This window comes from Eriocheir sinensis, chromosome 17, assembly GCF_024679095.1.
Source record: "Eriocheir sinensis breed Jianghai 21 chromosome 17, ASM2467909v1, whole genome shotgun sequence".
NCBI classification, from domain to species: domain Eukaryota; kingdom Metazoa; phylum Arthropoda; class Malacostraca; order Decapoda; family Varunidae; genus Eriocheir; species Eriocheir sinensis.
Window position 1 is genome coordinate 5649590 of NC_066525.1, and position 23931 is coordinate 5673520.

At 37.4% G+C, this 23931-nt stretch overlaps 1 protein-coding gene across 3 annotated transcripts in view; it reads left to right on the forward strand.

Moving 5' to 3' along the window:
• LOC126999845 (transcriptional regulator ATRX homolog) overlaps positions 1 to 23931 on the forward strand; it is a 36191-nt gene that overhangs the window by 8373 nt on the left and 3887 nt on the right. For 2 of the 3 annotated variants that reach the window (XM_050862894.1, XM_050862895.1), the window contains 28 exons: positions 509 to 676; positions 1731 to 1849; positions 1973 to 2107; positions 2622 to 2791; positions 3900 to 6443; positions 8122 to 8498; positions 8631 to 8740; positions 9425 to 9561; positions 10066 to 10158; positions 10283 to 10391; positions 11520 to 11645; positions 11868 to 12005; positions 12480 to 12596; positions 13071 to 13234; positions 13356 to 13519; positions 13797 to 13934; positions 14502 to 14677; positions 15249 to 15473; positions 15917 to 16091; positions 16310 to 16490; positions 17220 to 17438; positions 19434 to 19611; positions 19844 to 20014; positions 20533 to 20689; positions 20790 to 20920; positions 21045 to 21155; positions 21559 to 21747; positions 22123 to 22239. In XM_050862894.1, coding sequence (XP_050718851.1) covers positions 509 to 676; positions 1731 to 1849; positions 1973 to 2107; positions 2622 to 2791; positions 3900 to 6443; positions 8122 to 8498; positions 8631 to 8740; positions 9425 to 9561; positions 10066 to 10158; positions 10283 to 10391; positions 11520 to 11645; positions 11868 to 12005; positions 12480 to 12596; positions 13071 to 13234; positions 13356 to 13519; positions 13797 to 13934; positions 14502 to 14677; positions 15249 to 15473; positions 15917 to 16091; positions 16310 to 16490; positions 17220 to 17438; positions 19434 to 19611; positions 19844 to 20014; positions 20533 to 20689; positions 20790 to 20920; positions 21045 to 21155; positions 21559 to 21747; positions 22123 to 22239 — 6839 coding nt within the window. The remainder of the gene's footprint in view (positions 1 to 508; positions 677 to 1730; positions 1850 to 1972; positions 2108 to 2621; positions 2792 to 3899; positions 6444 to 8121; positions 8499 to 8630; positions 8741 to 9424; positions 9562 to 10065; positions 10159 to 10282; positions 10392 to 11519; positions 11646 to 11867; positions 12006 to 12479; positions 12597 to 13070; positions 13235 to 13355; positions 13520 to 13796; positions 13935 to 14501; positions 14678 to 15248; positions 15474 to 15916; positions 16092 to 16309; positions 16491 to 17219; positions 17439 to 19433; positions 19612 to 19843; positions 20015 to 20532; positions 20690 to 20789; positions 20921 to 21044; positions 21156 to 21558; positions 21748 to 22122; positions 22240 to 23931) is intronic. The other variant, XM_050862896.1, reaches the window with a different exon arrangement.

Genomic DNA, 23931 nt, shown 5'->3' on the forward strand with positions numbered 1-23931 from the left:
AAACCATCACTTTACTTCTGTTGACATTTACTTTCAGCTTTCCCCTTTTACAGACACTATAAAAACACTGACCAAATTTTGTTAGTCACTTTCAGCATTGATGATGCATTGATGGTTAAATTAATTGAATGCAGAGGTAGGGGGTACCAGGTACACTATCACTAGACAAATGCAACTTGGAAAATACACAAACATATAAGCCATCTAGAAACAGATGGGATAGACTGCTATTTCAGCCATTGTCACACTCGCCCCTCTGACTCTAGAATGGGTCATATATGCCTTCACATTAATATTTTTCCATCCCACCAGCATGTAAGGGTCAGCCAAGTCTATTCTAAGTCTTTGAGTATATGGACTGTAAAATTTATTTTTAGAGTCAGTCTCCTCTGTTCAGTGATGGAAAAAAATATAGTGGAATATTGTGCTGTCTTATACTTTCTAAATTAATGTCTTTGTCAAATGTAAGTGTTGACTGAAGATTCATAAGTATGTAAAATGTTTACAGATGAGGATGCTTCTGAGGAAGGGGATGGCACATCTGCTGCAGAAAGTGTAGAAGCATCAGGCAGTGAAAAAGATTCTGCAGTGTCAAGACAAGCTGCAAAATATAATGAAGCTGAAGAAATAAATTATTCAAAGGCAGAAAACAAATATTACAAAAAGAATATTGATGGTATGTATTCCCCTACATGTTCATTTATGCATCATTTGTAATGGATTACTTGAGTGCTTATTGGTATAAATTCTCTAATTGAATATTCAACAAAAATACCTGTATAGTTTGCATTGTTAACCTTCAAGCTTTTGATTTACACTCAAATGTGCATTTTTCTTACAAAAGTTGTTTGTTTGGAGCCATTACTGGTCATAGGAATGGTTAAAAAATAGTTTTAGGGAAAAAATTCAAGTTTAGATTCATGGTAATGAATACATTTTGCTACAATAGAGGGATCAGGAAATAGACCTGGAAGGGCTCTAGTGGAGAGATGAACAAAACAGGTTTTACTCCTATTAGAAATTTGAACAGTTAAGTATGTAGCAGTATTTAACAAGCCTAAATTCAACAACCACAGTTTGATAAGATGCAAAGTAACCTTGAACCTGAGAAGTGAGAGGGAAAAGTTCACGAATAAGAAACACCTCAATACTCTTGAAGTTAGAGAAAGGGCTGGAGAATTTATTTTGTTTAAAAAAAAATCAAACAAATCTACCTGGAGGATCAAGTAATAGCAATGGTTGCTTGTGTATGAAAATTGGTCAGAACTTTAAAGCTTCAAATTTCCTGAAGAAATCATGATTAGTTCAATTCAGAATATATAAGATAGCCCATAACTATTGTTAAAATGGCTATCCAAATCTTTTTTGATTTTTTAGAGAGGGATTTGTACATGGATAGTGATTTATATATGGGAAACAACACTGTAGATTAAAGTTATATAATGTTCATATGGATAGATTATGAAAATAATATAATAATCATTATATTGAGTACAAAATCCCCAAAGAGTTTTCTAGTCACCTTTGAAACCTGTATCAGAGCACAGAAAAACAAGAATTATGTAGTATGTAGCTCGCTTAGTCACCATGGGAAGAAAAATATTGTAAAAAACTCCAACTGTGATATCACGTTGAATGTTAGAAGAAAATTAAGACTTCATGCAAGACATTTGAAGCAATGGATCACTTTGCTTTGAACATTGCTATAAATGTGATTGCACTTATTTCAGCTTTGCAGAAAAAACTTGAAGGATCTGTGATTAAGTGTACATCTTGTTATGAGCAAGTCAACCACCATATCAAGTCTTTGGTTCACACTCATCCAGTTCTTGGTGTCTTCATATGCAAGGTATGTGATATGTACCAAAATAAATATTTTCAAGTCTTTTAATGAGATTTTTTTTTTTCTTTTTTTTTTTAAGCAGTGAGTATCATTTTGACTATTTTCCTAAAGGGTATTTAATTTCTGCAGAAGTGCCGTAAGTACTATGGCAGAGGCAAATTCTGCAAAGACAAAGAAGGATATGATGAATATTGTCGTCTGTGTGCTGAGGGTGGAGATCTCCTGTGCTGCGAACAAGAAGACTGCTATAATGGATTCTGCAAGGTAATCAGTACATATTGGCTATCCTCGGTCTCCAAGTGCCTGTATAATGGTTGCTGAACTTAAGTAATCACAGCAGAATGTTATGGTTAGGCTAGGTTAAGGGGATCATCTGGTTTATGAGGTAAAAAATCTTGAGTGTCCCAGCATATTCACTAGTTGAGCAAACAGTGTGACAGAAGTATTTTAAAATATCCCCCGAGGCAAAAATTTCCCATCCTACCTTCCCACATTATTCTTTTTTTTTTTTAACACAATTTTTTGTAAATAACTCAAGAGCATTTTACTTGAAATGTAACTTTTCAAATTTAGAGCTACAAAACTCAAAATCTATTAGACTTACAACAGTAATGAGGTTTTGTTTGAAAGAATGTTCTGCAAATAATTTTCCTTAATTTTTACTGCTTGTGTCTGAACCTTTTTAATAGTTTGATGAGAAGTATATCAGTGTAGCCATATGGAATATGATTATGCTCATGGTTATGATTGCAAAAAAACTTACTCCTTGATTCCTCAGCGTTGTGTGAAGCGCACGATGGGCCGAGCTGAGTTAAAACATGTTGAATCTACTGAGGGATGGGCGTGCTATGTGTGTGACCCTGCACCACTAATGGAGCTGCGGGCCCTTCACCGGGCTATCCTCGACAATCTCAGAAACTCAGAGGAGGAAGATGCTGCCCTCTCAAGGTAATTTTTCTTAAATATTTCTCAAGTGCTTGTCTGGTAAGTTCTTATCTTCATATTTGAGAATAACTATCTTCTAGTTTTATGCAATATACCGGAAAGACTTTTGATAACCATCTGCTCAACATCTTATAAATACAGACTTAATAAATAGGTTGCTACTAAGCGAGAAAAAGAAAAAAAAAAGAAAAGTAGGAATAAGTAGTAATTCAAGCAAAGGTGTCAGTGAGCAGCATCCACAGTCCTTTTTGATTCTACAGGCACTTAAACGTATCATACTACTGTGAATTACCTACTACTGCATGTTTCTATAAAAATCTGGTAATGAAAATATCAAACTGGAACAGAACTGGAAGCATTTTGGCAGATGGCACATGCAAACAAAGTACACACGGCATGAGTGGCAGTGACGCAGCAGCCCCCATTCTTGTTTTCAGTTCTTTTACCTTTCCCCAGCACCCTCAGGAACCCTAGAAACACAGGATGTAGCATTTGGGTCAAACAATTTATTTTCCAGAATGTTGTGTGGACATACGTGATGTATGGTTGTATGCACAGTATATACTATATATACCACCCAGAGCCAATTAAGGGTAGGGAGACAGATTCAGGTTGTCTTGTCATTCACAGCAAAAGTTATGTGCACATGGGCATGCTCCCCAGAGTGCACAATGTCTTACTACCCACAGTGGACAGTAAACATCAGTGCATTTGAAAGGGGCATCTATGCCAGAACGAACAAAATTTAATGCTGCTACTACTGACCAGCAATGTGTAAATATTCAATGAGTCAGTATATTCTGACAAGTTATTACTCTTTGGAAATAATTTATTATTTATTTTCTGGAGTATTCCATCTTTCATCCTAAATTTATATATTCAGTACATCAGTTCAGAACTTGATGAAAAGTCATATAAAATACATATAGTTGTTTCATATGAGGCTGAGGGGAGGGGTTACCTGAAGCCACTTGTGGAACATTTAGCACTGCAGAAGTTTATTTTTCAGTAGTGAAATGTCAGGTTCCAAGGAAAGCAATTTTTAGTAGCTCCTGTACTCTAGGAGGATAGAATTTTGCGATACAGTAATTTTTCTTTTCTTTTTTTTCAGAAAGGACCTGAAAAGTAAAACTCTGCAGAACAAGTTTATGGGCTTTAAGATATTACAACAGCTCAGGTCACAAAAATGCACCAAGACCAAGACCAGTAACAAATTGACGAAAGAAGTTGACGAGACTTCAAAAAGTGATGGTAATGTTGACAAGAAGAAAGAGGAAAAATCACAGGAAAATAAGAAAAAGACTAAGCAGACCAGTGCTAAAATCCATGAAGAAAATGAAGAAAATAAGCCATCTCCTATTTTGAGAAATACCATGGACAAAATGTTAGAAATGATGTCTCAATGTATGGACAATGTCAAAACCATAGAGTCCAAATGGAAGAAATCTAACTATTCTTCAGAAGGAACGAAAAGGGCTAGACATCATGTTTCAAAGCAGCTGGAGGCAATGAAAACAAACTTTGAGACGTTAGTGAGTGACTTACTTGAGTGTCCAGAAGAAGAAGTTATACAGATGACAGAGAAAGAGCACAAAGAAACAGAGCAGAGTGGCACAGAGAAAGAGCACAAAGAAACAGAGCAGAGTGGCAAGGCACCGAAAAGATCAAAACGCTTAGAAAATAAAAAGCAAGATGGTAACTCTACTGAAGAACAAAACTCAGAAGACAAAAGTTACCAAGAAGAGAACAATATTTCAGAAAGTTGTGAATCTCCAAGTAAACCAGATAGTTTTGAGAAGGAGGCAAAACTGTCTGGAGATGAAGTAATTGAAGGCCAAGCCAATGATCCTAAATCTCCAGTAGTAGAAAAGGTAGACATGGAGGTAGCTCCCTCTGGTGAGTTTGCTGATTCTGTAAATCCTGAGGACGATGAAAGCCAGCGTTCCAGTAAGGCCTGTCTTCCATCTAATGACGAAGACTCCCTGCCGGACCTAATGAATGTGATCAATGATATAATTAGTGATCCTGAAGAGTCCATGGATAATGAAAGTAATGCAACAATGACTAAATCTTTAGATATTGACAATGACATACCAAAGTTGTCAGAGGATGTTGGAAAGAAAAGAAAAAGAGAAGAAAAGAATTTGGATAACGGTATAGCTGCTGATGGTACAGATGAGGAGGTAGAAAAGTCTAAAGATAAAGGGGAAAGTAACAGCAAATCTTCTAGAATACTAAGATCCAAAAGTTCTACAGATAAGCCCAAGTTGGGGAGTGATTCTGAGAGTGATGAGAAAACTGAGAAAACCCCACAGAGGACCTCGCAGCGTTTCAAAAGGCGAAAATTAAGCAAAGACAGTGATAATGATGATACTTCTGAGAGTAGAAACCTAAATAAGAAAGAAAAAAACAAAGATAATAGTAAGGGAAAGAAAAAAGATGACAAGGATACAAATAAGTTAGAGAAGGACCAAGTGCAGAGTGATGAAATCTCAGACACTAATAAAAGTGAGGAAGTGGAAGCAGACAAACAAGAGGAGAATGGAAATAAAAACAAAGGTAAAAACAAGAAAGCAAGTAGTGGGAATGATGCGTCAGACATGGAAGCAGATAAAGGAAGTGGATCAGACAAAGAGACAGATACCACAGTTCAGAAGAAGAAGAAAGCGAGTACTCAGAATAATGGTGCCAGTAAGAGAGGTAAAACTGAGAAGGAGAAAAAGGAGAAATCAAGTACGGATAACAATGCCGGAAAACGTAGGAAATCAAGAAGGGGCAAGACAAGAAGGCAGAGTGACCAATCGGAAGATGACAAATGCTTAGGGTTAGTAGAGGGCTCAGACACATCTGAAGAGGAAAATACTGATGAAGAGATCCAGAGACGACGAGAGGATCACACGGAGAAAACCAGGGATAAGAAGAAGAAAATTGAGAGGAAAAGATCTTCTGAGAGTGAAGGTAAAGAAGAAAAAATGGACACTGTCAACTCTAAAGGGAAAACTACTAAAGTAGAGAAGAAGGAAAAAGCTGAAAGTGAAGAGGAGAAAGAAAGTGATGAATGCAAGGAGGGCAGTGGCAGTCAAGAAGAAAAGATGAAAACAGAGGGAAATGAGACTCCAGCCATCAAAACAGATGATGATGCTGATACAAAAACTATTAAATTGGAGAAGAAGGATGGCATCAAGAAAGAAGAGTGTGATGCAAAGGTAGAGGGGAATGAAGACTTTCCTCCAAGTGATAAGGAATCACCAGAAAAGGAGGATGAAAAAAAAGTCTCTAAGAAAAAGAAAGTACAATCCACCAAAACAGAAAATCAGAGAGCAAAAGCTGCAATCTTAGGGAGCGAGAGTGATGTTGAGGTGGATGAGAAGCCTAAGCCCAGGAGCAAGAAAAAGCATATCAAGCGACAGAGGGATTCCCAAAGTAAACGAAAATCTCGTAAGAAATTGGTTTTGCTAACGGAAGAGGAACAGGAAGAACTGAAGGGAAAGCAGCTGAATGGCAAATGTCATGTTCGTGTAAAATCTCTCTCGTCCAATATTCAAAAGAAGCTGGAGGTAGATGAGTTTATCTACACATCTGATTATCCAGAGTTTGATGATGGTTGTGATGCAGATGAAGAAGACTCAGACAAAGAATTTTCAAAACTAATGAAGTAAGTGATTTGCTATTATTTATAGTTTTCATAGAACTATATTTAATGTACGAATCAGTAGTTTAACCCCTTCACTCCGGCGATACCGTCACCGTTAGTCCTCTTCTAAACCTCTTAATCCTCTTACATTTCCTCTTCTAAATCTCTTAAGAGGAAATGGAAGATGATTAAGAGGAATTTAGAGGAGGATTGAGAGGTTTAGAAGAGGATTAATCCTCTTCCATTTCCTCTTGACCCTTTTCATTCTGTGACGCCGACGTCTTCGTCACGGATGGAGAGGGTTAAGGTTGTACAGTTACACAGCTAAGGGTTGTTCAGCCACAATTTTTTTATGTTCTGCCAGCAATAGATGTCTCCTCAGTACCTCAAATAAATCAACTTTAGCATACAGTGGGACAACAAGTTCTGTGCTTGATAGGTTCTACAAAAATGAGCTCAAAACTAGGCCCAGGTGTCAGTGAAGCAGAAATGAGCATCGAGGCTATATACAGCTTATCATAGGCCTCCATCTTTACCTTTAGTAAAACTATATCAAGACATGCCTCTGCTGCAGTATCTGTTTGTTTACATGTACCGGCTGGCCAGCTGTTTGTACCGTCATTGCTATAGCCCAACACAAACATGAAGTCAGTTGGGTGGGACCCAAACCTCTTCACAGTTCTGCCGCACCACCTCATATGTCATCTACGTACTATTTGAAATAGTGTATCAAATATTCTGTATACAGTAAATAGATTTGGCAGAGCTACGGCCAGGGAACTCCCCAAGCGGGCCCTTCTCAAACTGACTTCATAGCTGAGTCGGACTATAGAATGGAGTTTGGGAGTAAGTTGTGTTATTGGTATGTGTATGGAATGGATGCACATACCTAACATAACTTCCAAACTTGATCCAATGTCTTACCATTCTAGCACAGACCTGGCTTGTATGTTTGTTCCACTTATCATTATCCATTTATTTTTTCATTACCCAAATTTCATTGAAAGAAACATTCTGTAGTAATTATTCACAGTAACTTGATATCTTAAAGTGCTTGAGGAGATGAAAAGAATATGGCTGTTGTTTTTTTCTCTGCCACCAACACCTCTTCCTTTGTTAACATGTAGCTACCATCTGACCAACTCATGTAGGAGTTATGATCCAGTTTTTATTTTTCCTTTGATAATTTCATTACCTGATTTTTGTTTAAAGAAACATGCTTTCTTAGACATATCTTAGTAGTATGGTACGTTTAACCCCTTCGCTATGGCCGAGCCAAAACAGCGCCCTGCGCCGTATCCGGGATCGCCGCACATGCCAATTTCAAATGTCGCTATTGAATATAACAAGTTTTCAGCCATAAACTCAACATAAGCATCATGTGTTATATATGAAAACATGCAGAATCAAATGGTCCACATAAAGAAACAAAAATGAATTGATAATTTTGAGATGTAAGCATAAATATAGAGATAAAATAATTCGTATATTGGCTAAAGCGAGCCAGGATGTAAATGTATTTTTTCGAAGTATTTCACAATATTTTTGTTGTAATTTAATTGTGTTGTGCCATAACCAAGAATGATGGATAATTCTTGTAACCAGATTGGATTCAGTTTCGTTATTGATTCAGATATAGCATGTGGGAAAAAATATCAATTCAAGATATATCACAAACTAAATCCAATACCATTTTCAGATTCAGGTGTGGTAAAATGAAGCCTAGGCCTAAATGTAAGTCATTGAGAAGGAACTCATCAGATGAAGAAACAAAGAAGGTCAGTGATGAAGATAAACAGGATGACGCAAATGGTGAAGAAGCAGATGCTGGCTCCAAAACTGAAGAGGGGGAAAATACAGAAAATAAAAACTCAAAAAAAAGTTCCAAGAAGAAAGAAGGTCTGCTAGACATAGACATTGATAAGGATGGTGAAGAAGAAAATGAAGAAGAAGAAGTGGATGATATTAAGAAAAAAACTAAGGGTGGTGGCATATCACTGAATGAGAAAATGAAGAAGCACATTCTTCTGAGTAGTGAAGAAGAAGCAGAAGATGAAGAGGAAGAAGATCAAGGAGGTTTGTCTTATAACTGTGTAGATCTGTGCTTGTTGAATATTTTGCACCTCTAATACATACTAAAATTTTTGAGGTGGTTGCAAGGCATATCCTACCTTCTATTGATATATCCCTGGTATTTTTCTTCCATAGATAGTCCAGAAAAAGAAAAAGAGGAAGAGGAAAGAGAAAGGAAGAAGTATGATAAAAAGAAAGAAAAAGAAAAGGCTGGAAAGGAAAATGAAGAGAGCTCTGATGAAGAGGTAATTCATATTCTTATTTGCATGTCAACAGTTTTCTATTGTCCTTTTCTCAGTATGAGCATCTTGTTGTTTTCATCAAGAAGGTACATTTTAAAGAGGAGGTGAGCCCTCTCTGTATTCTTTAAAAAAATACTACTTTTATTTTTATTTACATTATTTTAGAATTTCCTATTTCAGTTATATTATTGTTTTAATACATATAGCAATATTGATTTTAACACGGTAGCAGCGACGGGGCAAATTTGTGGCTTTACCGTGTAGCAGTGACGGGCCAACTTTGTGCCATGATATAAACCCCCCAAAATAGATGATACATAATCTGATCACAAATGCTTTGATATATATTATGAAATGGTTTGTGTGAGGGGTGATTTTTTCTCATTCATCTTGCTTGGAGGGACCGTTGAGAAACATGATCCCCGCTGCTACCAGGTTAAGATATTTTATCTTGTATTTTTGCATTAATCAGCATACAAGTTGTATCATACTACCTTAGCTGTTGCATTGTTACATAAGCTGTTTACATGTCCGTTAATTATGAAAGGTAATATCAGGGCTTTGGGGGTGTTCACTGAATGATCAATGTAATGAAGTGCACTATGAAAGAACTAAGTTGTCTTGTGTGTGATAATCACTCCATCAAATGCCACCACTCTTTTTTTAAATGTTTTCTTGTACTCCCAGGTTCCTCCAAAGGTCCGGAAAGGCTACATGAACTTGAATATATCTACTGATGAAGAAGAGAAAGAGGAAACAAATGAAGAAGAATCCGAGGAGGAAGCAAAGAGTGCATATGAGGATGATAGTGACTTTGAGGAATCGTAAGTTGTTTTTTATATCATTGCTTATGTGAAATAATGGTATCGCCACAACTCGAGAGCTTTGTACTGTAGTAAAGAAAACATTTTTGCTGGCTATCTTTACAGCAGCATGAAACTTGTGTCCACCACAGAGTCCAAGATAGACATGAGATAGTTCCTTAGTCATGTTTATCATCTGTCAGCATGTATAATTACAGATTGCCTGAAACTTTTATGCTTTGGTTAAACAATACAAGCAATTGTGGAAGCTACTTTCATCATATGAATTATATGTGTGCTCTTGAAAAGCACTTTTTTTATAATACTAAGAACAATTTGATCCACTAAGGAGTTCTGAAGTGTTTACAACTTAAATGATGATTTGGCAACTTTTGTAGTATACAGCCAACATTCATTTAAGTACTCCAAATCAAAATTGTAAAGATTTCAGACCCTTTTGTCATAGGCTTTAGTGTTTGCATCATCCTGTAAAGCTATTGATATGCCCCAAATTCACACTTACAGGCCAAGAAAGAGACGAGCCTTCCAGATTTCGTCGTCAGACAGTGAAGGTGGCACTAAGAAGTCAAGACCAGATGAGTCATCAGAAGAGGAAAGGTGATTTATGATATGATTTTTAGGCATCTCTAATGAAAGACTTTATTAAACAACAAAAAGATGAATATGCGTTTTTGAAAAAAAAATCATTTATACATTGTAATTTGTATTTTCACATTTTTAGTGAAGAGGAAGAGGAGAAGCCTAAATCCAAGAGGAAACGCATCAGAAAAATGTCATCATCCTCTGATGGTGATGATGATGATGATGATGATGATGATGATGAAAAGAAGGTATGTGCCAGGTTTTCATGAATGTTGTGATGGACTACATGTAATCATGAATGTAGGTTTTGGTTAGGTTATTGAATGCTCAGACATTGTGATCTTTATTTAAATAATTTTTCCTAAATAAATCAAAATAATTGGAAGGGAATATACATTCTAAGCTCCCTTCATCCCCCACAAAAAAAATAATTAAAAGACAATCATCCACCATTTTCAAAGGACTCCTATTAACCCCTTCACTACGGGTGGGCGAAAACAGCGCTCCGCTCCGCATCCGGGCTGGCCGCGTGCGCCAAGTTTCAAACGTCACTACTGATTATAACAAGTTTTCAGCCATAAACTCAAGATAATCATCATGTATTATATATAAAAACATGCAAAATTAAATGGTGCATATAAAGAAACAAATAATTGATAATTTTGAGATATAAGCATAAATATACAGAGAAATTTACGTTATTTGTAGATGACGTGTGTCTGCTGAATTTTAGTTGTGATAAAGAAATAGATTTGTGGAGGAAAGGGAAGGGAAGGACTCAGATGTAAGATCATGGAAAATGTCTCACTGACTCACCGTCAATACGCACTGATCTCACGGAGTAAAAGGCTGAAAGGCCGTGTGTGTGTGTGTGTGTGTGAGAGAGAGAGAGAAAGGGAGAGAGAGGGGGGGTCAAAAGATTGACACCTCAGTGATTCGAAGGGAGAGAACAGCATCTCTCTCTCTCTCTCTCTCTCTCTCTCTCTCTCTCTCTCTCTCTCTCTCTCTCTCTCTCTCTCTCTCTCTCTCTCTCTCTCTCTCTCTCTCTCTCTCTCTCTCTCTCTCTCTCTCAAAAAAAAAAAAAAGATAGAGAGGCATCCACCGCCTGTTTTCATCAGTTGAGCTGCCTGATGCTCGATAATGCATCACAAGATGCTGTGCATACGTGTGTGAGGGAGGGAGAGAGAGAAAAAAATAATTTACCATAAAATAAACATGCTGGAGGCATTTTCTACAGTGGAGCAAGATAGGAACTCAAGGGCAATATACGGAGTTCCTAGGTACAGCCAGAACAAAGAAGTATTCTTTTCATTTGCTTCTTAATAGAAATAGGTAACGTCATAAATTGCAGTACCCAGAGATTATTTTTTTTATAGGATTCTCCAAGCAAACACAAGAAAATAAGGAAGGTCATCAGAGACGAGGATCTGCTGGAAACTACCAAGAATGCCACACAGGAGGAGGAGGAGCGACGGAAACGTATTGCTGAGCGACAAAAGAATGTACGTCACATGGTGTTGCTCTTTGATGTCTGACAGACTTGTTGACGATTCCTTGTCAGAGATATGAAGATTTTTTAATATTCCAAGTAAATTGTATTTCTGTAAGTTAATATGACCCAAGATTTTTCATAATAAATGTAAGTTTCTTTTGAATATATTCCTAATCAGTTGTGGGTTAATGTGTAATAGTCTGTTGGTCCTAATTGTCACTTTTTCTTTCAGTATAACCAAATATTCTTGATTGATGTTGAATCAGACCAAAAAGATATGGAGAAGCTGGTGTTAGACTTCGATCCAGAGACAAAATCAGAGCTTGTGTCAGTGAATGAAAAATTAGTCAAGTTTTTAAAGCCCCATCAGGTGAGTTAGTTTTACCCGTGTAATTGAAGTAAGCACTCATCATATACCTTTAAGCTGGAAAGATGTCAAACTGCATCTATGGATCTGTCAGTGTTTCTTTTACTATTTTATATAAGTTGCAGTGTTTTCTGCTGTTTTCTTTCCCTATCTTTGTTTCCACTAAATTATCTATTATGTGTATGCCAATACCAAATTTAGACTTTGGATATGTGGGATTATAATTTCAAGCCTTAAAAATTCTGAGTATTTTTTTTTTTTTTAACTATACTATATCCTATATATCCTATATACTAATCAGTAATTTTATGTGGTCATGGTCAGGTTTCTTCAAGCACTTAAATAAATATGGATCATAGAATCTAGTTGATTTTGAGTGGTTTGCTCACTTTTTATCCCTCTTATTTTTTTAACGTTTGTATTAGGGTTCATTCAAACGATGAAGACCACAATGTGATATGCATCTTCTCCCTTTAGTTTAAGGGTATCAAGTTCATGTGGGATGCAACAGTGGAGAGCTTGGAGCAACTGAAGTCCAATGCAGGAGGTGGCTGCATCTTGGCTCACTGCATGGGTCTGGGCAAGACTCTTCAGGTAAATTTTACTCTGCATTTAAAAAATAGTCTGAAATCTTGAAAAATTTAGTGTCATGAAAAAATGAGCAAACACATAATTTGAAAAAAAGTGTGTTACATTTAATTCATAGTGATTGTATAAAAGATGAAAAAAAGAACAACTAAAAATTTCATTATTACTTTTTCGTTATTTAGCAGTTCTACTTCAAGAAAGAAATTCATCATTCTTAAAAATCACCATCGTCCTCCACCCAAAGTGTGAATAGTTTGTCTTCATACCTAAAAAACAAGGAAGGTTATTATAAACTTTTCCTTAGTTGTTTCTTCTTGAACCTTTGTCAATATTAATGATTCGTAATTCGAAGTTGCATTGAACGAAGCTTCAAGAAGTTGGAAGTTACTCAAACTAATTACTAAGCAAATTAAATGGACAAGTAAAGTAATTGTTTTCCTAATGGATGTTTATAGTAAGCCCTTTTAACTTTTTGTGCAGGTCATCACATTTTGCCACACACTACTGACCAACAAGTCTGTGTCCAAAGAGGTACAGAGGATCATGGTATGCTGTCCTGTCAACACTATCTTCAACTGGCTGGCAGAATTCAAAAACTGGCTGAAGGGAAGACTGATGACTTTTGATGTGATTGAGTTGGCATCGTAAGTTCTATCTGTTTTGTTGGTAATAATGATAATAGTGTGAAGAAAAAGAATGAAATGTAAAAAAAAAAAAAAAAAAAAAAAAAACTTCAATTTTTATAGCAATTACCATTCATTGCAGTGCCAAGGATCTATGGGGGCGTGCATACCGCCTGGATGATTGGTGGAAGGAAGGAGGCATCTGCATCATCGGTTACACCATGTTCCGCAACCTTTCCAACAGCAAAAACAAACGCTATAAAGGCAAAATGAAGGAAATCTTCCAAAAGACACTCATTGATCCAGGTTTGTGAGCATACTACATAGTAATAAATCTTAAATCCAATTATTAAGAGGCAGTAATTTTGTGTAATAAAATCAATTCTCACTCTTAGTCTTGTGTATGCTTTAAGTAATGGGGCTGTTTGCACTTCACACAAGTAATGAGTGATTGTTTCAGTTTATTATGCCTTGATCATGGTTTTGGAGCAAAGGATGAATCCATTAAATTCTTAACAACCTTAGTTTAATTGTAATCTGTAAGTAACTTCTGGGCATTGAACATCACTTTCTTTTATTTCAGGACCTGACATCATAGTGTGTGATGAGGGCCACATGTTGAAGAATGAGAAAACTGCACTGTCCATAGCAATCAATAAAATAAAGACCAGAAGGCGAATCGTTCTCACAGGAACACCTCTACAAAACAACCTAAAGGAATGTCAGTAAATTCATCTTTAGCTTTGAATGTAGAATTAATTATGTAGTGTACAGTCTCACGTTAGTTTTTTCCATTTCCTTTTCTTTCTAAATAGTATAATGTAAATATGCCATTGTCATTGCTAATGTAATCTGTCACCCTTGATTCTGCATTAAGCAGGGTAAGAACCAACAGACTCAAGAAACAAGAAAAAGAATTCCAGCCTAGAGAAAAGTGCTACATTCTTCCATTTAGTACATTTCTTATAATAATTTTTCATAATTCAAGATCTAAATTTAGGACACATTTTCTAAATAAAACAGTTACCCTCCATATAATGCAAATTGAACAGAGATGTAATAAAATCACTCCATGGAACAGTGAGGCATGTCAATCAAACTAAAAACAGAGGGAAAGTTGGGAGGGTGGAACAAGTTCCAAAACCGAACCAATAGTCAGAAAGTCAATTATACTCTGAGCTATATTTTCTGTCTTGTATGGCAGTTGTCTGAAAAGACAGAATGCCTTTCATGTAAATTAGAAAACTCCAAAACAAAAGAAAAACTAATATAAGATCTTATTTTCCAGATCATTGCATGATACAGTTTGTAAAGCCAAACTTACTTGGAACCAAAAAGGAATTTATGAATCGATTCGTAAATCCTATTGAGCAAGGGCAGTGTGTAGAAGCCATGCCAAGAGATGTGAGGAGAATGAAGAGGAGAGCTCATATCCTCCATAATCTATTGGAGGGATGTGTCCAGGTAAGACATATATATGAGAATGTACATCTGTCTTCTTTGTTATAGATGCCAATGTGAAATTAAGGATACAGGCTCTTTAATACTTAGCAAATTTTGGGGATATATTTAATCATAGCATTTGAAAGTGAGTGATTCCTTCAACCATCACTTGTCTAGTGAGAGCAATCTCCTGCTCCATCCACACAGTAGGATGAGGACTAGCAATGGGAATCTGACCTTTGGGTATTTTCTGTGTGGAAAGGTGTCACCTTGTCAAAATTGTACTCTGGCTCTCAGTACTTCCACGGTGAAGTGGCTAGCACACCTAGCTAGGAGTACATGGCCCGAGGTCTGAATCCCAGTCTGGGTGCTTGGCACACGGCCCACCCAGCTGTTCATCCTCCCTTTTGGGCTAGTCAATAAATGGGTACCTGGGGAAACCTGAGGAATGTAAACTGTGGGAACCTGGATGTCACACTGACTGACTGTGGCCATCTTTTTTGTAAGATCTACTATGACTATAAGAGTAATATGGTAACATGAATGTAAAGTATCAATGTCATTTTATTTACAATCATTTTTTATTTTTCAGAGATTTGATTACAGTGTCCTGAAACCATTCCTGCCACCCAAGTTTGAGTATGTCATATCAGTGCAGTTATCTGAAATTCAGATTAAACTCTATCAGTATTACCTGGACAATTTGGCTCGAGGAGGCCCCAAGAGACAAGGCTCGGGACTTTTTGTGGATTTTGGAGCTTTGTCAAGAGTGTGGACTCATCCGAAGGTGCTTGAACTAGCTGTAAGGAGGAAAGCGGTAAGTTTCATTCAGATTTTATTCATTGCTAGTATCTCTATATTTCTCTCCATATATGTTTCTTTAAATGAAAGTTTTAGCTGTTAAAAGGAGGGGAGGTAGACCTTCAAAAAAGGTCAAATTGCAAGTAGTTCTGGTCAGTTTCAATTTTTGACCATATAAAGTTTGCCCTCTAAAGTAGCAATTTCAGAACTACAGTAAACCCTCAAATTGCCCGCACGATGCCTCTAAGCTCTGCCCGGGCACATATTTACGAAAGGTTGTTAGGTTTTTGTCCTGCGGACGCTAGCCCCACCCCCTGCAGTGACGTCACGCATTGATATCTCCTAATTGGCTGCTGCCTCCCTCCTTCCCTTCTCTGCCCCAACTCCCTGCCCCTCTCCCTCTATACAGTATTTAGCTCTATTCACAATGTTTTTACTTTCTCTTTAAATTCAACACAGTTTGATGAGGATGACGAGGAGGATGATTTAGATGGCTTCATCTGTGATGACTCCACAACCTCAGAATCTTCTGATGATGAGAGACCCAAGAAAAAGAAGAAGGGCCCAAAGAAGAAAGATGATAAATCAGATGAAGAAGAAAATGAGGAAATAGTAGATGAACCTGAGCCACCTGGTAATGTTTAATTGCATTGATTTTGTATAGAGGTAGAATTAAGTATATTTGACTTAAACATACACAGGATATAAATTCAGAAAAGAATCAGAATGGGATGGAATGCTTTTGATAATAATCATTGCAATATCATGAATAGATTCATTGCATGACTTACTCACCTCATCAGAAAATGAGATTTCTTCTAATAGATTGGTTCCTTACCATTATCCCTACAGGCCCCATCCCTGGCTTGACTGAGAGTGGTAAAGTGAGAGTAGACTGGTGGAAAAAAGTTTTGTTAGATGCCGTCGGAGATGACTTTGAGGAGAATGGGTTCCTGGACCAAATAGAACACAGTGGCAAGCTCATCCTCCTGCTGAACATCTTGAAAGAATGCTGTTCAATTGGGGATAAAGTGTAAGTTTTATATTCCCATGTCTCTAAACTTTTCTTTCATCAAAGTCATTGGTTTTTTTTTTTTTTTTTTTTTTTTTGTGTGTGTGTGTGTGTGTGTGTGTGTGTGTGTGTGAAACCTGTCAGCACTTTATTCACTTGACCCATTCTGAAAACAACAGAGGTCAATGAATGAGTTGCTATAGTCCATTCACTTAAGCTGGATCCCTAGTTCCTAGCTGAGTAAGTAAGGATGCTGCTGATTAGCTGTTGAAGGATGGAGCATCTGATGTCTCTGTCGCCCAACACCTCAACCAAAGTTCAGGAAATGTTTATATTTATTTACTAAGCTCTTCTGTTACACAAGATAGATAGATTTTATTGACATGTTTGGATTAAGCAGTAATTGTACAACTAGCACAATTTTCCAACTCATTGGTGAGTAGAAGTCAGAGAATAACATTTAATGTTCATATAACTTTTTAGTCACTGAGTAGGGTTTCCCTCCCCTCCCCAGGATCTGACCCCAGGTGCACTATTGCTACTCTATGCAGGGAGGTGGTGGGTGCAGAGGGAGTGTGTGAATTATAAAAAATCTAAAATAAAAATTAGGGAATGATAAATTACCATGTTCTGTTTCTAGGTAATATGATAGACATATCTAGTTCTAAGGACATATTTTTTTTAAATATCATAGATATATATATGATCTATATGACATTGTGAACTAAAAAGGTAACTTTGGGTTTTCAGGCTACTATTCAGTCAGTCTCTTTTGACACTGGATATGATAGAAGACTTCCTACAGGCAATTGATGAAGGGGACATTGAATTACCAAAGGATGATGACTCCTTACCTTTACCTTTCAAGAAGTGGAAAAGAGACAGAGATTACTTGCGCCTCGATGGCTCCACCAGTCCTGACACAAGAAAAACTCTCTGCAATATTTTTAACAAGGCATCCAATGATCGGTAAGTTTTCTTTGTTTAAGAGTCAGCAAACACCAGGAAGTATTAAACTTAACCCGTGGGCTTCGGCTATGGGAAAGCCGAAAAGTGGCCAAGAAACATCAACATTACACTGCATTTTGAGACTAAGAAAAGAGCATGGAACGTATATCAGAATACAGTAAAACCCCGATTATCCGAAAGCGGATTATCCGAAAAACCGGATTATCCGAAATTGATCTGGATAATGCAATTAAAAATTTTTTTTTTTCTATACTAAAACATTATAATACATCAAAAATAAATAAAAGTAACTACATATGTACTATATTAACACATTTAAAATTGATAAGAACAGTTAAAATGAATATGCTTTCTAATACGTATTGCCGAAATAGCTTGTAACGAATAGATCAATGTATTAGACAAAAAACATTAAACAAACTCTCAACAACACCACGTCCGCACCTTCGCCCCAGCAAGGACGTAGGTGCGTGACGAACAAACTACTGCACGACTACTCTCACACTGTACTCTCAAGACAACGACACAAACACGACTCCCTCTCCACTCCATGCCACATTCCCTTCCAACATACGAGTTCTTGGCGATAATATGAGTCATCATACTGTGTCTCCACCTGCACGATGCATCAAGGTCACACTTGCAAGCTTGCACAACCATTCACAATCGCACTCTGCAACATTCACAATTCAGATCTGCAACGCTCACAAGTATCAACATACACTGGTCCAGACAAGGAGACACACAGACAAACATAGAATAAAACATTTACATCACATGTTTTAAGCGTACTACTTTGTTTAGCGTAGCGTGTGTTTGTTTGGTTTCATTGTTTACATCGTCAGTCGGCGGCGATCAAAATGGCGGCCATAAATCCGGATTATCCGAAAAATCGGCTTATCCGAAAGAGGCTTCCCCCTTCCATTTCGGATAATCGGGGTTTTACTGTACTCCTCTCATAACCATAAAGCTGTAAAAAATATTTACTTTTACTCAAACTCCATTCTTTTTGGGTGGTGTTTGTCACAAAATAAACAGTCTCGTGACGCGTGGCATCTAGCTGAGAGTCGCTTGTTGTCTACTTTAGAGAATTTGACATGTGATCACTGTATGGATAGCTAATTTAGTCTGCCATGACCTTACAGCACCACCTATGACAAATAAGCCCACCTCAAGGTCACTCATTCACCACAATGACCCAGGGCATGTATGGTGGGTTGCTCTATGCCACCACCGCCTACAATTAGCTCGAATTAGGGGCTTTGAGCCGAACCCCAAACGGGGTCCGCTGTTTCAGCGGACCGACTCGCGTGAGCCCCAAACGGGGTCTGCCGAAGCTGCCGGGTTAAGAGATAAAGCTGTATCAGACAAAAGAAAAAAAAAGGGGGGGGGGGGGGGGGAGAGATTTGTTACATTAATTTTCATGTAATGGAAAAGATAGTACTTGTGTTGTAGGAGGAAGATCCATGCATTACTGGGGTTAATATCTGTGGTGGAACTCACATGCCACAAATAGTTATACAATGGGGAGGTGGTGTTCAAGTATTCAATGTGTGAATGTTGTGGTTCCAGAAATCCAGGTTTGAGCCCTTTCCTAATCAGCTGACAGTTTTTAATGATTGCCTAGTGCCAAAAACAACTCAAATGCTATCCAGAGTTTTGTCAGTCAACCCTATCTTCAGTTACTTCGGTCAAAATAAGCACTGAGGGTGGGCAGAATGGGCAGTAATTTAATCATATATCACACCAGCCACTTTATATTCACCCAGTTTGTCAATGATAAATGGCATATTGAGAATGTTTGAGTGATACAGAGTAATAGAATGTACTATAGTCGGCCACCTCTCCACTCATGAGCTTAGATGTGTTAGTTACATTGCTATTTCATGATTGGGGAAAGTCATCTCCATCTCAATCACTGGGATTAACAAGTCAAATAAAGCAATCAGTACTCTAAAAATGTCTGGTTTACCAAGTGAATCTTTTTACCTTCAGGTGCCGCCTTTTCCTGATTTCCACCCGGGCTGGAGGTTTGGGCATCAACTTGGTGGGAGCTAACAGGGTCATTATTTTTGACTCCTCATGGAATCCCTCTCATGACACCCAGTCTATCTTCCGAGTGTACAGGTTCGGCCAGAAGAAACCTTGTTATATTTATCGTTTTGTTGCACAGGTGAGTGATATATTCTGATGTCATTAACAACTATATGACATTCTGTGTATGTTGTAAGACAGCTATTCATTGAGTGTACAGTCATCTTGAGAGTTGTTGAGGTGTTGGTGTAGCTATATAATTTTCTGCATTTTATGCTATTTTAAGGAATTTGTTGTTCAGATTGGAACTTTGTTCTTTCAAAAAAATTTAGATATGACCAAGCATTTTCCTGGTGCTGTGTTTTCCTCAGGGGACAATGGAAGAGAAAATATACTCGAGGCAAGTAACCAAGATGTCGACGGCCCTTCGTGTTGTGGATGAACACCAGATTAAACGGTACTTCAAAATGGAGGAATTAGCTCAGCTGTACGAGTTCACTCCTTCAGATGTTGATATCAGAGAAACGCCTATTGTTCCGAAGGTGAGTATGTTATTGATTTTTATTAGTAATACATATCGATGTATGCCTCTATTGTCATAAGAGGTACTTGATATTGATGTAATACTTTTGTTACAAGACTGAGGACTGGGGTTCTACTTGATTTCTTTTCCCAGTATACTCATCAAAATATTCCTAAGGCTTCCACATTAGCTCAGTACTGCAGTGGTCAACATGCTCTCCTCACAACCGAGAGGTCCTGGGTTCGATTCCCAAGCAAAGTGGAGACATTGGCAGTCTTCTTTAATCCATGTCCACTATCCACCCAGCAGTAAAGAGGTACCAGGTGTCATCAATCAGGGGTTGTGTTGCACATCCTGGGTGTGTATGGGTATGATGTAAGGTTCCAGATTATGCAAAGATCCTTCACCTGAGCTCCAAGCTCATTGGGGAAGGTTACTGGGTGGCAATCACAAGTTGAGTGTAAATACACACACACACACACACAACTAGGTAAATACATACACACATAGTTATTTCTCCTGTTTATTTTGCCATAGGATCGGCTTCTGGCAGAACTGCTGCAGAAACAGAAAGATTGGATCGTGTCATATCACGAACAAGATTCCCTTCTTGAGAACCAGACCAGTGAGGAGCTAAATGAAGATGAACGAAAGGCTGCTTGGGAAGATTATGAAAATGAAAAGAAGGGTTTCAGTAAGTTATTTCTTTTATTTTAGGGGAAATCAATCCTAGGACTTCAAATGTCATATTATTTTGTTTTGTTTGCCAAAATAAAGTAGTAAATTCTTTCCAGTGGTACAACAACATCCAAACAGCGTGATGTCAGTCATGGGTGCTCCAACAACGATGAATTACCCAGGTGGTCCCACACTGTCCCTCTCCTCTTTCAATTTTGAGAGTGTTGTCAACAGCATCAGAGCTCAGGTAAAGCAATGACATTGTTCTGAAATAGTTGGTTGTAAGATATTCATAATATTTCATTATGCCATATCTGTATTTACCTAAGCAGGAGTTTCACTGAAAATAATCAATTTTCCTTTCTTGACAGAATCCCAATATGACTCCACTGGAGATCTGTGAGAGCGTGTTGCTGGCCACAAAGCAGATACAGAAGATTCACCTGAATCACTATCATCGAGTGCAAGCCATGCTTTACAATGTGAGCGTGTGCAAGGCTGTGTTAGGGTTTTGAATGCTGACACTTTTATTTCACTGTTATCGTGCATTAATGTGATGACATTTTTCTGGTTTATTTAAATTGTGGGAAAAGTTCTAATAATCAATATATATATATATATATATATATATATATATATATATATATATATATATATATATATATATATATATATATATATATATATATATATATATATATATATATATATATATATATGCAGTAATGTTATATGATAATATTGATGTAGCGTAGTGGTGAAGTGCCTGAGAGTGAGACACATTGGTGAAGGGCCAGCTGTAATTGCAAAAGATGTAATACCTCCCTTTTGTACACATTATAAGGTGATGGAAAAATATTTGTATGTATTTTTAATGTCTTACAGCTCAAGAATCCCATGATTGCTCCTGAACAGAGAAAACTTCTTCCATTTGGAAGTCACCCAGAAATGCTTCCATTGTTGGAAGGACAGCTGAGGGTCCTGGAAGATAACATTCAGAGAGAAAACCAAATTATATCCCACATCGATAAAGGAATTGGACAGCAGAATAACCTGTTATCTACAGCTAGTCTGGTTAGTTGATGTGGAAAGTACTTAGTAGCTTAGGTTTATATTTAGCTATATTCAGAGTACATGAAGTAGAGAAAAGGTTTCACGTTCAAGTTTTACTAACAAGTACTTCATGCACATGGGTGTTTCCCTCACTTTGTTACCTTTCCTTAGTAAGAGTTTTCCAAGACGTTGAATCCCTTGTCAGACTTGTTAAATGACACTTCTTGATTCATGAACACTACATCTTTTGTCCTGTCCCTATCTCCTTATGGTAACTTTTTTCATATAACATTTTTGCATGAAACATAAAAGTCCACCATAATCTGTTTTATCATTCATATCAATACCTACCATTGGTCTAAAATATGAATCCTATTATTTTAATTTAACTTACAGATGTCAGCTGGCTTGATTCGGGGACAGCCACAAAGTAGTGGAATCAACTCGGCAACTACTAGTTATGTAGAGCGGCCATCCACCTCCTCAGTTGGAGGACCATCTCATCAAGAAAAGGTTTAATTTTTTTCTAATACTGTTGCCACTTGGTTTCCCTCTCATATGAAGTGTTGTTTACTTTATGGACTGGATACAGGTCTGCCTCCTGTTTTCAATCTTAAGCAGTGGAAGGGAGGGGGTGTACTTGACTGGGCTTGTGTTAGCCTCACTTGGGTGTTCGGACCTGCCACAGTCTACTCTGAGGTCATTATCAGGTGAGATTTGAGTGGGGCAGAACATGTCAAATGCTAATGACAATAGATAATATACACTGCACCTTTGTAGTAAAGTAGTAACATGCCTCTGAAACCACAGCCCTGGGTTCGAATCCCGGCCTGGGCAGGCAGCACACAGCACACTGAACTATCCATCCTTACTTTTGGGCTGGTCAGTAAATGGGTACCTGGGGAAGGTAAGATGTGGTAAACTAGTTGTCAGATTTGTCCTGTGTCCCAGGGTAATGGGTTCTTACTCACCACAACCTCAAGAGCTAATGAAATGAAGATAAGCACCAAGGCCATGTGTAGCTGCCTCCAACTTTACCTTGACTATTGAATTATTAACTAAGTATACCTAACTAGTGTAGTGTGTAAACTATGTGAAAATAATAGGGGAAGAGGAACAGTGAGGCTTATGCAAGATAAACAACCACTGATTCATTGAAAGAAAGCTTTTAATAGGGTGTCACATACAAGAAAGATTCTATGGAAATTGAGAAAATTTTGAGTATTACTTGGGAGTTTATCAAATTGGGTAGAAGGGAAGAAAATGAGAACCACTATAAAAGACAGATTCCCTTAATCTCACCTTCAACATATAAGACTCAGGTCAATTTTGAGACCTATTTTATATGCCATCATATGGAATACTTAAAAAATTTAAGTATTACCTGTAATTATGAGTACGAGTTTGATCACTTCAAGATTCCAGGAGACGGGTAAAAACTGATTCATTAATAGGGCAGTGGATCAGGAACAACTAAAGCAGGTTTATGTAGTTGGTACAAAGAAAACAGTTTCAAGTAGAGATTAGGTAGATTCATGCATGAGGAGGGCAGATGGTGTATTAACTAATTTTCTGGAGCTTCTATGTGTAGTCTGAATGGCACCTTTATAGTAGTGTGTATTGCATATTTAGTATGTTCACTTCAGGAAAATCTCATAATTTCGCACCCATGGTACCAAGGATGGTAATGCTTTCCATAAGGCATTATGCACAACTAAGCAAAAGACTGCTGTTCTGCACTGACACAGAGCCACATAAATACATCCAACAATCCTGACTCCACAGTAGTAATTGTATTGTACTTTTTCTATTTGTATATTTAACACTACTTCCTTTAAAATCAAGATCAAGAGTTCTTTTCATGAAAATGGCCTAGCTTGTAAAATAAATTGCTACAAACCAAGGTACGAACACTAAGTTTCACGTGATGCATGTTATATATTATATATGTCATATATTGTAATGTGAATCATAATTTATGAATTTTCACTGAGAGGAAGACACATTGAATTTCTTTACTGTATGTACAAACGTAAGTATCAAGCAGGATTACCAATATCACCAGCAAAGCCCTCACATAAATGGGAAGGAAGCATATTATCCATGAATGAGTTCTTTATAGAAAAAAAAAAAAATCTCAAAATCAGATCATCTCAGGGACTTGCATGCAGAGGCTATCTTGTCTGAATCTGCAGGCTGGTGGTG